The sequence below is a fragment of the Schistocerca serialis genome, chromosome 8, assembly GCF_023864345.2.
Source record: "Schistocerca serialis cubense isolate TAMUIC-IGC-003099 chromosome 8, iqSchSeri2.2, whole genome shotgun sequence".
NCBI classification, from domain to species: Eukaryota; Metazoa; Arthropoda; class Insecta; order Orthoptera; family Acrididae; genus Schistocerca; species Schistocerca serialis.
The window spans coordinates 56007924-56021800 of NC_064645.1; the positions used below are offsets into that span (position 1 = coordinate 56007924).

Sequence of the window (13877 nt, forward strand, 5' to 3'; positions counted from 1 at the left end):
GATATCTTATAGAACAAAGCAGGAATTATATCAAGATGTCAGAAGTAGTCATAATCAAGCTACAGTAGCCCATGACAAACAGTATTGTGAGGTGCTTAAAAATGATGTTAGGAAGGCAAGGAGTATGTGGTATGCAAATAGAACGGTTAATTGACAAGATAAAATTAAAACCATATGGTCAGGTGTGAAGGAAGTGTCTGATCAGTAGCACAGGGTCGATGATATAAAGTCAGTTTGCAGTAAACATATTTCTTTTACTGATAAATCAGATTTATGTACAGTATTTAACAATCATTTTCTGAGCATTGCTGCTTAATTAAATAAAAATTTAGTTTCTACAGGGAATCATATAACTGTCTTGGCAAATGCCTTTCCGAGATTGATTGTCTGAAATACTCCTCTGTGATACAGACAAGAGGGAGATGGAGTCAATAATTAAATCACTGAAGACTAAGGACTCTCATGGTTATGATGGAGTGTCTAGCAGAATATTAAAGTACTGTGCTGCTCATGTTAGCCCTGTATTTAGCCATATTTGTAATTTTTCCTTTAGTAATGGGCAGTTTCCGGAACGATTTAAGTACTCGGTAGTAAAGCTGCTTTAGAAAAAGGGAGAAAGGGATAATGTAGATAATTTTAGACCTATTTCAATGCCATCAGTGTTTCCAAAGTTATTGGAAAGGTTGTGTGTGTAAGGATAATTGATCTTTTATATCACACAATTTGCTATCAAATGTGCAGTTCGGCTTTAGAAGTTGTTTAATAATTGAAAATGCTATATTCTCTTTTCTCTGTGAGGTACTGGATGGGTGAAACAAAGCATTTTGAACGCTTGGCATATTTTTTGATTTAACTTAGGCATTTGATTGTGTTGATCACAAAATATTGCTCCAGAAGTTGGACCATTACAGAATAGGGGGAGTAGCTCACAATTGGTTCACCTCTTACTTTAGCAACAGGCAAAATGTTGATAATGGTTGAGATGTGGAGTCTGAGTGGGGTACAGTCAAGTGGTGGTGGTGGTGGGTGGGGGGGGGGGGGAGGGGAGGGGGAAGGGGGGGAGGGGGGGAGGGAGTGTGAGTCTTGGGGCCACTCCTGTTCCTTATTTATATAAATGATATGCCCTCTAGTATTATGGGCAACTCTAAAATATTTCTATTTTCTGATGACACTGGCTTGGTAGTGAAGGATGTTGTGTGCAACATGGGCTCGGTTTCAAATAGTGCAGTACTTGACATAAGTTCATGGCTTGTAGAAAATAAACCAATGCTAAATCACAGTAAGACTCAGTTTTTACGGTTTGTAACATGCAATTCAACAAAACCCTTTTGTTTTAATTTCACAGAATGGGCATATGATTAGTGAAACTGATCAGTTAACATTTCTAGGTGTTCAGATAGATAGTAAGCTGTCATGGAAAGCCCACGTTAAGGATCTTGTTCAAAGACTTAGTAAATACTGCCATTTTTACTATTTGAATGGTATTAGAAGTGAGTGATCGTTCAACACAAAAATTAGTCTACATTGCTTATTTTCATTTGCTTATATCGTATGGTATATCTTTGGGAAACTCTTCCCATTCTAAAAGGATATTTTTGACTCAGAAACAGGCAGTTTGGGCAATAAGTGGTGTAAGTTCACGAACCTCTTGTTGACCCCTGTTCACGTGTCTGGGTATTTTGACACTGGCCTCTCAATATATATATTCCTTACTGTCATTTCTTGTTAACAATATTAGCTTATGCCCAAGAACAAGCAGCTTTCACTCAGTTAATACTCAGCAGAAATCAAACTTGCATTTGGATCGGACTTCCTTAACTCTTGTGAAAAAAGGTGTGCAGTATACTGCTGTGTCCATTTTCAATAAGCTACCACTCAAATTCAAAAATCTTAGCAGTAATCCATGCACTTTCAAATTGATACTGAAGAGTTTCCTCATGGGTCACTCCTTCTATTCTGTTGAGGAGTTCCTTGAAAATTTTAGCTGATTCTTATTGTATTGTTGATTGTGTTTACTTAAACTTATGGACTGACTTTTTTCAGGTCAATAACATTTAGTTTTATCTGTTATTATCTTTGTGTTGTAATTTCATGTACTGACATGTTCCATGACCTTGGAGATTTGCTCCTCAATTTGGCCCTACGGAACTTGACGTGTAAAAAATAAATAAATAAAAAATAAAAAAAAGGTCATGTATCCCTCCTAGATCATTCCACATCAGTGTCATCAGTCCTTTGTAACTTTAATTTCTTTGGATACTGTAACAAGTCATGTGTGATGCTAGAATTTTGTATGTTACAAATACGAAGCTTGGTTCGCATCATGACAAAGGGACAACTTCTATTAAAAAAAAAAGTGAACATTAACAGGAGCTACATTCTGACAGGACGTATTAAGTTGAAAGCAGAAGTCACAACTAGCAACAAAAAACATGTTTGTCCAAAATTTTAACTGTTTTCAAAAGAAAATAGAACTTTTTGAGTGTTTTTGTGTTCACCAAGGTGTGGGAGGACAGGGCACAATTGTGAAACATCATGTGAGAGGTGTAGCATGGTAGTATGTGTATATTCCCAGAAAAATGTGTTGAGTGCTTAGAACATTCTGCATGGAACCAAAAAATTTCCAAGACTTCATACAGGAGAGTAAAATATATATATTAAACACATGCCCCATGTTGGTATAAAGACGCGGGTCAACTCAACCTCACACTTTCAAAACAGCTTTTGCCGCAGCACTGAAAACTAATTCCTAGCTTTTGTGTTATCACTGATGCAAAGTCTAATGTTTCAAGAATGATAAATATCTATCAAAACACACAAAATCTGCAAAGGCTGTGTCTTTAGTGGCATCCAATTTGTCATTTCCCCCAAGAAAAAGTGAGAAAAATATGCAAATATGATAGAAAGAAAGAGACACACATCCTTTGCTACACACGACATTCAACATTCCGTGTTGATGATTCTGTACTTGATGTTGAAGCAATGATGACTGAACGTGCCTTGCTTCGAGCTTCTTTCCCACTCAAGTTGGAGGAATGAAGGAGGGAGGGGGAGCGGAACAGAAATCTGTTAAGTTTCTTCCTCATACATGTGAATATAAATGACTTCAGAACATGCAGAGCAGCTATACCTTCACTAAGAACTTCAGTGTGTCTCTAAATGACTCAGTTTAAACCTTCCCATGCATCCACACAATGGGGCTACAAACTTCACAGGGAAGGTCATCCTGGTGGAGACAGGATGAATGGTACAGCCCGCCACTCTCAGTGAGAGCTAGCACAGGTGGCTTATGCACAAAATTACAGCACTTCAAACTGATGCTGGTACTGTCCTCTCTCATTATACATACCAATATGCTTACCATACTCATTGCCAAATGATACCACTGACAGTGAGCTTGGGTACCAAAGCCCCAACAACCATTTATCCTTTGAGGAGATTCCTGTGAACACAGCGAGCTATGAGGCTCTTGTAAAACATGCCCCAAGAATCAGGTAGTTGAAGCTGCCTGCTACTCTGAACAACATACTTCTTTTGATCACAGGGAAGATACAAATTCAGCTAAACACCATTCCTTGTTTTCAGCCACTGACTTTGCTTTATGCTCACCAACCACCACAAACAGTTTGATTGGAAATATTTAAAGACTTGCACAGCAGAGATGATTACTCAGACCAGCTGTTCTGCCAAGAAAGAAGAATATCTGAAAGCAAAAAACCAAAATGGATCTTTTATAGGCAAATTGGACTTCTTACAGCCAACAGACTGTATTTGACCAGCAAAATGTACAATCTCCAGAACTGACTAGAATTTATAACCATCCATAGAGCCATCAAGGCATCCAAACACCTTAGAAGAGAATGTGTCTCTTGTAGAATGAGAGATGTCATTCTGCAAAAAGTGCTAGGCAGGCAGTCCTGATGGTTACATAGTAGGCCATCTACAAAATTACTGGAGAAACTAAAGAAGCCATGAATAAGTTCCAGAATACCATTATCCACTGCACCTCAACTATAGGAGTGTTAGTCAGTAAGGATGATGTCATGCAAAAGTAGGACTGTTCACTTGACAACCATACTCAAAAATGGGGTGCTCACTAAGGCACTGCAACAGATATCCCACTTAAGTGGCATGATACTTCCACAATATATCATTGAAGAATCAAAGCTCAAATTTTTGTGCAGATGGCAAATAAATGTGGAACAACAAACTCCATATTGACATTGTAAACATTCAGATATGCAACCAATCCCTCTTTGTGGGAACTTCATGCTAAATTAGCTGCCTCTCAAACCACCACATAAGGAGAAGATTCATTATAGCAGGCTGAAACAGCCATGTTTGGTATCCAAGAAAATCATCCTCAATTTTTTTTAATGTAATCTGAGGGACAAACACAATGGATAAGTGAGAGAAACTGACATAACTCTCTTAGTTGGGGAAAAGATTGCTTGCATTCAACAGTGCAGCCTCAGAAGGATCCTAGAGCACTTGGTTAATAATCATAGAATCAAAGCTTTTGAAAGAAAAACAAAAAGACTATACTAGCCATTTAAATGTGGATTTAGGAAGCATTGATCAACTCTATACAAGTAGTACTCCTGCAAGTGGCTGTTCAAGATTCATTTCAGGGCAACCTTCACTCACAATATAACACTAGATATGGAGGCATTACATTGTACTTCAATTGCATGAATGGTGCTTATGTGGTTGCCTGCCCTATTTAGAGGTGTCTTTTCTTAAAAACTGTCATTTTAGAAATGAATGAGAATAAGATTTGTCTTAAACTTCCCTCAAAGCAACATATTGTGCACAGTCAAAAGTCAAATGCAGCATTCCCTTTTGTGGGAAGACTTTTCATTTCTTTAATACTCTAGTCTCACAATTACAGCTTTACACTTCATCTGCTAAATAAAAAGCTAGAGGAATGGAGAAGGAACAGGGTTTTGCTTTTCAACCAAAAACTTATCTTGGTTATTTTTGTTATATGGGCATTAGGCCATGGCCTTGGGGGTGTTAGACCACAGCCTACAATGTCAATATGATAAAAATTATCAAGGATGCAAACATCAGCTGTGAATGTGTGCATTGTGTAATCAGTGTGTTTTGTTCTACTCATTATCCTATTTCAAACTTGACCATACTTATTAACAACACATATTCTCAACTTTAAACAGTCATTGAGACTCCTCGGTCATAAAGTCAATAAGAACTTACATGATTGAATCACCTAAAGCTAAGGGTGTTCAGAAGTGTATGAACGATAAGAACTGCAAAAACAAATTGTACCTCTTGCAATTTTTCTGGTATTTCATTTGATTATATTCACCATATGGCAGGATTGTGTGTGTATAAATTTCAGCTGGCACAGTGCAAGTAAGATCAGACTGTGAATCCAAAGAGGTATTGGATTATATCAGCTTTTGAACCAAGTATTTTTGTTCTATTACTTCTCGCACCTTTCACCTCTGGCAGTGAATTGTATATGTGAAAAATGCCAAGCTGGACTCCATGTCAAAGGGTACATTCCTCTGCAACTGGCTTAATCAATTTACAACTCAAAGGAAGATGATGGCATAGCATTGCCAGTAGGATCAAACCTAATAAAACATGGTGTTCGCATCAACTGTGTGTTCGCATCAACTGTCAGGTCAAGCCACTGCTTTACCACATTTATTGCACAATAGTCTCCCTTCTATAAACTAGCAGTCCCAGGAGGGCTCTATGTGATTGAGTGGAGCTTACAGCATCATCTCCATTCCCAATCTGCAGAGGCATGGAAGCAGGTTAGTCATTATGTGGCAGTTACTTTTGGTGCAGTAGCTATGCAGTATCAGAGCAGTCTACAGTAAGCTGTAGTTATTAATGAGCACAACCACTTGGAAACCAGGTGGAGTGGCATTTGACTGAAATGAGGTTGAGGGACATGAATGACTTGACACAATTATTGCCCTTACAACATTGTGACATGTATATGAATACAAAGTATACCAGAAAACCAGGCATGAGCACACTTACCAAGTGCAATGGTGTCTGGTGATTTAGGATTTAATGCTCTCACATGGCAATATAGAATCTAAAATGGCTCCAGATGCCATGGATAAGACTCTTAGCATGAAAATAACACCTCCCATTACTAGATCAGCATCCTCTGAAAGCCAGCAGTGGTCTGTGATGTGTCAAGGCTATTGTTTTTCAGTCTGGCGCATCTTGTGTATGTTCAGATTTCAGAGCAAGAAGTGAGCTAATCACTCTAACACACAATATCCCCATATTGCAAGTACTTACTAACCAGCTTCACATTGTAGTTCTTTGTTCCTCATCAGATTTACTGCATGTCCATAAGTACTACTAGAAAATCGGGCTTGCATAACATTGCAGTATGTCATGCCTGTAGACTGATCTTTGGGTTATTAAGTGGAAAATGCAAAGATACGCCTTCAAATGAAATGGAGGTTGAGGAAGAGGGCCTGTTTCAAACTACTGTAAATAGCACAGCACCTGGCGTTAGCAAGCTGATACTGCTAAAGAAGATATCACATCTTTGGCAGTGTGTTTGTGAGAATGAGGGTTATTCATAAAGAATCTCTATTTTCATGCAGTGCAAGAAGTAGTGACTGGAACAGTCACTACACTGACTGTCACAATAGGCTAGTGTGTTTTAGAGGTTGATAATGAGGTGGTAACATCGTTCGTTTGTTTGTTCGTTCGTTGTTTTTAGTGGCATTAAATTTGAAAACTGCTACCATTCATCACAAAATTTATGCTGTAGACAGACGAAGTGTGATAACTGATAGTGTTGTCAGTGATTATGTTGATGACGAAAGTGAACATCTGTCGGCAGCTTGAAAACTAGCGTGTACAGTAAATTGATGAAAAATTGCACAAAACAGATGACTACTGATGTGGAAGGAAGATCCTACTGAAAAGAATCATGACTAGTGATAAGATGTGGGTTTCCTGTGGTAAGGCAGACATGAAACACCAGTCAATAGTGGGGAGATTATACTGCCTCTCACAACAAACCATAAAAAGTGTGCCAAGCTTTTTCACCCAGTACGATTAGGCAGGTTGTATACGACCCGGGAAACCCGGGAAAAATCTGGGAATTTTTTCATCTGGGAAAAAACCAGGAATTTTTTGGAATTCCATGAATTTTTCATTGTTTTAGATTCCAATTAAATTTTTGTAATTTTTACTGCTAAGAATTGATTCTCTAGCAAAGAATGTTACTGTATCCTGCTACTGGAGAACAATACTGCAGCAATAAAATATAAACGAGAGGAAAATAATAAAACTTTAGTGGCAAAGGAAATGTGCCATTTACAACAACAAAACACCGTGCAGGCAGAGCATCTGCAAACAGCAAAAATGTGTCAAAGGCTGTAGGGCAATGGCTATGTGGTACTTAGCAACAATAAGCTGCTTTCTATGAGCGTGATATCACAACTGTTTACATTAGGTTTGTTTGACCAGTTGCCAGCGAGCTCATGCGCATGTGCAGTTGACTCGCGTATGAGCAGTACCTTCTCCCGCTTCCTGCTACTTGAAATGTGGCTGTTAGTTGTATTGGCAGTAGCAACAAGCAGCCAGATGCAAATGAGAAAAATTTCTCGCGTGCCCTAGCTGCCAGATTCGCGGATGTGTAGAGCTGTCTGAGTTGTAGTGGAGAAGGGGTTAGTCTCCACATGACCCGTGTTTGCGTTAAGTGATTTCGCTGCTTCTCTTCATTTACAGCTTCCACGTCAAATGAAAACAAAACTGATTTCAGTGGTCAGGAGCTATCAAGTAAATTAAAATACATTCACATAATTATGGAAGGCAAAAATATATTATTAATTCAGTTTTCTATTTTATTTCCAAGTTATTAGCAGTCAAGCATTAATCGCCTTATAGAAAAATGAAGTTATTTTTGCAAGTTTGCCAAAGAAATTTGGCTTTATTAATCTTTCCGCTGAGGCAATCATTTTATTTGAAATGAAGTGTTTCATTCCACAGTATTGGCTAGTTCCAACCCTTCACTGAATTTCAAGTGCACGTTTTCGTCTTTTGCCATGTACGGCATTATGCCATAATAAAGAACCAAAAATGAGATTATACTGTACTGGTGCTCCAAGAAAATTTACATAGCAAAAACCACACTGAAAAGCTTAATATCAAATGGGAACTACTTCACTGGGAATCTGGAAAAACCAATGTGCACTTAAGCCAAATTATGCATTTTATTACGGTTTACGAAATTCTGATGCTCTCAGAGTATCCTCGGATGTCCCATTTCTTTTATGGTGTAATGTAAGCTCTATTAGTGCTTTATACATATGGACATGTGTGCTTCCTAAACCACTGCAGCTGTGCATGTGCAATAGTGCCTGTTTTCTGGCATTCTCTGGCAACTGCTAAATCGAACCTATTTCTAACATCTCCGGATAGTATTGTGAATGGTAGTTAGAAAAGTGTTACTTTCAAAGTAAATTTCTTTTTACGCAAGATGAATTAAGTTACGTGTGAGCAAGTGGGATGAATTTCTTAAATCACAGAGTGTTTAAAACTGAATACTTTGAGGACCACTTACAAGGATTTTGAGCTCAGAAGACCAGACATTTTTGTCATTACTTTAAATTTTCAGGCACATTTGTGTGATGTATCTTAAAGTATAACACACGCAAAAAAAGAACAATACTACATGTGAAAGCTTAGCTTTTCTCGTAGCTATACTATGTATATTAATGTAAATCGTTAACTTTTCCTCTTTGTGTGTTTGCGCTATTACTCACACAAACAAAGTTGACACCTGGCGAGCTGGCTTATGGAAGTGACTGTAAATGTTGCTCCAATCAGCCAGCACGCTGAGTGTCAACTTTGTTCGCATGAGTAGTACGTAACACTGATCTTGCTATTGGCTGACTATAACGTGTGTCCTATGCTCTGAATACCTGCTGTCATCGGCTGGCAAGATCACATGGCATGAGATACGACTAGCTTACATACAGTCATTCAATGGTACTGTCACTTAGCACAGAAAATGCGTATTTTCGCTCGGGGGAAAAGCATATTTTTTAAACGGGATATCCGGAACCAATCGGGGATTTTTTTTTTTTCCCCTTGTCCACATATACACCCTGTTATGGCTACCATTTATTGGAACATTGTTCTACATTTAATCAGTTACGAAGCCTATTTCAACAAAGTATGATAACTGAGAAGAGCCATTCAAATTGAGCAGCAAACTCTTGGTTATAGGTGTCATGTTTTTGCGCAATAATGCTCAGCTGACTGTTGCCAGGCACATACAAGAACTGTTCAGTTAGTTCAGATAGGACACTTTTAACATCCTCCCTACAGCCTGACTTGGTGATTTCCATCTCTTCATGAACCCTAATGTGTGACTTGGCTACCAGTCCTTTACTCCCATGAAGAACATACAGATGCCCTCATGGGCTGGCTGCAACCTCGGGTAGCAGAATGATATGAAGAGGCTATTAGTGAGCTCGTTCAGAGATGTGATAAATGCTTGAATTTGAATGGTAATTAACTGGAGGAGTAATATGGAAGTTATTTCTAAGATTGCTCTAATTTACTTTGTCTTTTACATAATTTTATTTGTAGCCTAATGAAGGTTACTTTCTGGATCTCTCTTATCCAATAAAACATTGTCATGAACCTTGACCTGATCTCTTATCTTAGTACAAGTAACTGCAAAAATGGTTCACAATTTATCATTGAATATGTTGTAATATAAGTCAGATTTTTTCCTACAGTGTTGCAATGCCAATCTGAGATCCGTTGTGAAATAAGTGAATTTAAAATAAAATACATACCCAAATTGCAGACGCCATAGTCATTGTCCATAAATTAATAAGCATATACATAATATGCTTTCATCTTACAGACATCGCTCAAGGATAACTGACTTGTGCAGGTTGACAAATTAGCAGCCGGCTTCTTAGAGATTGGTCTAAAGCATGGTGATGCTCTTGCTGTGTGGGCTCCCAACCTTACCGAGTGGTACCTGACCAGCTTAGCTGCCAACAAAGCTGGATTAGTTATTGTAAGTTTATTTTATTATATAGTATACTGTTACTTATAGTTCGTTTTGTGTGTGTGTGTGTGTGTGTGTGTGTGTGTGTGTGTGTGTGTGTGTGTGTGTGTGCCCCGCGTGCAGACATTAGATGTGTAATAGCTAGTGTCACAGAAAGAATAATGTATATTTTCTTTTTATTAGAATAACAAAGGTACTGTGATGTTTTGATGAGTGTCATACTCACCGTCAGGTGAAGTTTCACAATATTGCTGATGTCCCACCACTTCTACCAGCGAAATGCCTGGTGCACATGGATGCGGGTAAGTGTGTGCTGTCTGCTGTACAACTGGAGGGTGGGGAGGAGCTGGATGTGCAGTGATAGGGGTGGCTGCAGGCTGCCCTCGTGTCCCTACATGGTTATTCTGAATGTGTTTGGCATGCCGGGTGAAATGCTAACAGGGGATTCTGAGCTGAAGTTAATTCTTAATTGGAAACCTTTGTCCCTATTGACAAGCCTCTTTTGGATCTGCACTTCTATGAATTTCTCTACAACTCTGTCCAAACAGTTGATCCCTTAGCATAGCAACTGAATGTTCTGGAAGTCAAAAGTGTGATCCACGCTCTCACTACTGATTTCTCTGTGTGCCCCAGTCATATAACCTTCATGTGCTCCTTCGATTGTTTTGGAATACAGAACCTCCTTTGCTTGATGTGTTGTTGGCTACATTCATAAGGAATGCTGTGTATCCTTAGTACATTTAGTTTCATTGGGTCTTTCACAGAACGAAGAAACTCTTTTTGTTTTGGCTGCTCTCAGCTAAAATTGTGAAGCTACTTGGAAAATGTAACAGCAAAACAGTCTTCTAACCACTGCCTAAGATAAGAGTTCCTTGGCTGGGTGAAAGACCAACAAAATTTAATATATCTGGGGTATATGCCATTGGGAAAACACAGCACTGTACCTTGAAATACTGTGAAAAACACATGAGGGGTGTAAAACTGAGAAACACAAAGACCAGTAGTGGCAGAGCATTGAATAAATGATCACACTCGTGACTTTAAGAACATGTAGTTGCTACACCGAGCAAATGGCTATGGGGATGACATTCTAAAGTAGTCCTTAAAAGTAGGGATCTAAGAGAATCTTGCCATTAGGGGCGAAGTCTGGTTTGGAATTTGACATTAACAGCAACACAGCAAGAGTGCACTTGGCATTGTCCGGCATGCAGGATGCATCCTGAATACCAGTGCAAAGATTAGAGTGAAACTCTGGTGCTGCTGACTCCCCAAAAACTGCATCCCCACTCTTCTCCCCCACCTGTAGGCCACACAGGGCCCAATCACCTGCCACCTGGTAGGAGGGATATACTTCTTATGTAAATATTGGAACATCGCAGTATCTCAGTACTTCACCAGAAGGCAACGAGCGTGTCACTCAGAATGTAACTGTATCTTAATGCTGTCATGTTTCTGGAAACCAGAGTCTACATTCACAAAACAACTCTTGATGTTGCATTTATAGGTTTTAAATATATTATCTCTGGAAACCTGTGTAGTGACAGTGAAAGAAAAAGGTTATACCACTGCCAAACAATAAGATACCTTAATTTTTACATATCATTCAAGGCATTCATATAATATGAAACTTGTGAAACTTCCTTACAGATTAAAACTTTGTGATGGACGACGACTAACACCTAGTCACTTCCTTTTCATGAGCAGTTCACTTATCAACTTAATTATACAGGCACAATGTGCAATTCAGACATTGACATGTAAACTTTTCTGAAGTATGTTAAGCATGAGAGAGGTATTGTCAGAATTAAAGCTGTGTGGATGAGTCGTGAATAGCTGAGATCATTGTACATGAAAAACAAAAGTCGGGATTAAAGTTCACGTGGTTTTAATCAGTCAGGATGTTTCACAACCATGAACATGCAACTTGAGAATGAAATATTTATTCTGGAATACCAAACTTATGAGCTGTCTTACTTTACATGTGTGAAAAATGCTGAGTTGCATTGTAGTTATTACAAGTTACATTGTAAGTACCTATATAACTTGGCCTACAGGAGAAATTTGTCCACAAAAAAGCTGTACACTACACAAGCTAGCAAAATTTTCATTTTTTAAATTTTTATTTTATTTATTTATTTATTTGTGCCTTTCGACAACTTCTACAATTAGCTGACTTGTCACTGTGACTCCTAAATTATTTACATTCTGTCAGAACTTTACATATAAAATTTGTCACATGGTTATTTAAATTGTCATAAATACAGAGATTCTGCTGACACTTAAAATACAGTTAGTTTTCTATAAGCTTTTACTGAACAGTGGGATACTTTGTGTACACATGTAAGACTGCATTTAAAAAAATAATTAATTTATTTTTCTTTTAAAATGCCATTCAACCAAATGAATTTCTTCTGTAGGTGAATATCAATCCTGCTTATCAAATCCCTGAGTTAGAATACTGCCTGAAGAAGGTGCATGTTCGTGCTTTGGTTGCAGCAGAAACATTTAAGACACAAAAATATCCTGAGATGGTGCAGGCACTGGCTCCAGAGGTGACTGCAGCAAAGCCTGGACATTTGAAAAGTCTAAATTTACCCAATCTCACAACAGTCATTGTAACTGGAGATAAGCAATATCCGTAAGTTAACTCTTGTCATTGCATTGCACGGTTTATTTGATTAAGTTAAGATCATTCCTTTTTTATGCACTTACGTTGTTCGCACAACTAAGTATTCTAAATGTTCATTCATTTTTGATGCTAGTTACCTTCTCTCCCTTCTTTCCACCAGCTAACAGCCACTGCATTTGGGACACAGATAACTGTTATTTGATGATAAGTATCATTCTGCTCATTTTGATATTAAGCTATCAATTGGAGGTAATCAGCAGATATTTAGTACAACATGGGAACTAGCAGCTTTTTGAAATGTTACTTTCTTCTTCAGTTTATCTTTCTTAAATTTTACTTGACTATACACATAGCAGGAACTTGCATCCCTTCCAATACCTTTCAACAGCAGTCTCACGATGTCTGCAGTTCATTTACATTTCTTCTTATTGGTGGTAGCAAGTAATTAGCCTGCTAAGATTTTATCTGTCCAATCTAAATTACCTACTTTTTTCCCAGTATCGCAATGTGGTCTGTCGAAGTGATTCCTTTCCTTTTTCCTTAAGTTCAGTGTTTTGTTGTATAAGCTACTTTCATAAACCCAATCTGTCTAGCAGCCAGTAGCTGAGCTGCCTCAGCATAATGAATGAAGCATTTGACATGATAAATTTTTATCCATATCCATTACAGGTATTTTAAACAATCAGACAATCTACGAATTTAGTCATTACAGTTCTCTCTTTTTATGGTTTTTCTCTCTGATTTACAGTAGTCTTTCATTATTCAGCATTCTCATTTCTCTGTGTTTTTAATGTTTACCCCCAAACCATAATTCTCTTCTGGTTGCACCAGCATTTGACAGAAGCCATCCATCCATCTGTCTGGTACAACACTACCTTACATAACAGCCTCAGTGGTTCCTGACAGAGCAAGATGGCACAGTAGTCAGCACGCTGAACTTGCATTCAGATGAATGAGAGACTAAATGCACCTTCAACCATCCTCATTTATGTTTTCCATGATTTCCCGAAGTTGTGCCCAGCAAATGTCAGGATGATTCCTTTGAAAGAGCACAACCAATTTCCTTCCCCACCTTTGAAACAATCCAAACTTGGGTTCTGTCTCCAATATCCTCCCTCTGTCCATCTGTCTGTCAGTCACAAATTCTTTATTCCCTGTAAGGTTATTTTTGCCAACCATCCTTCGTATAGAATAAAAAGGATGTGTGAG

The 13877-nt window shown here is 38.3% G+C and overlaps 1 protein-coding gene across 1 annotated transcript in view; it reads left to right on the forward strand.

The window, feature by feature from the left end:
* Positions 1 to 13877, forward strand: part of LOC126416253 (medium-chain acyl-CoA ligase ACSF2, mitochondrial-like) — a 199215-nt gene that overhangs the window by 145488 nt on the left and 39850 nt on the right. The window contains exons 3-4 of the mRNA XM_050083877.1: positions 9920 to 10048; positions 12457 to 12677. Coding sequence (XP_049939834.1) covers positions 9920 to 10048; positions 12457 to 12677 — 350 coding nt within the window. The remainder of the gene's footprint in view (positions 1 to 9919; positions 10049 to 12456; positions 12678 to 13877) is intronic.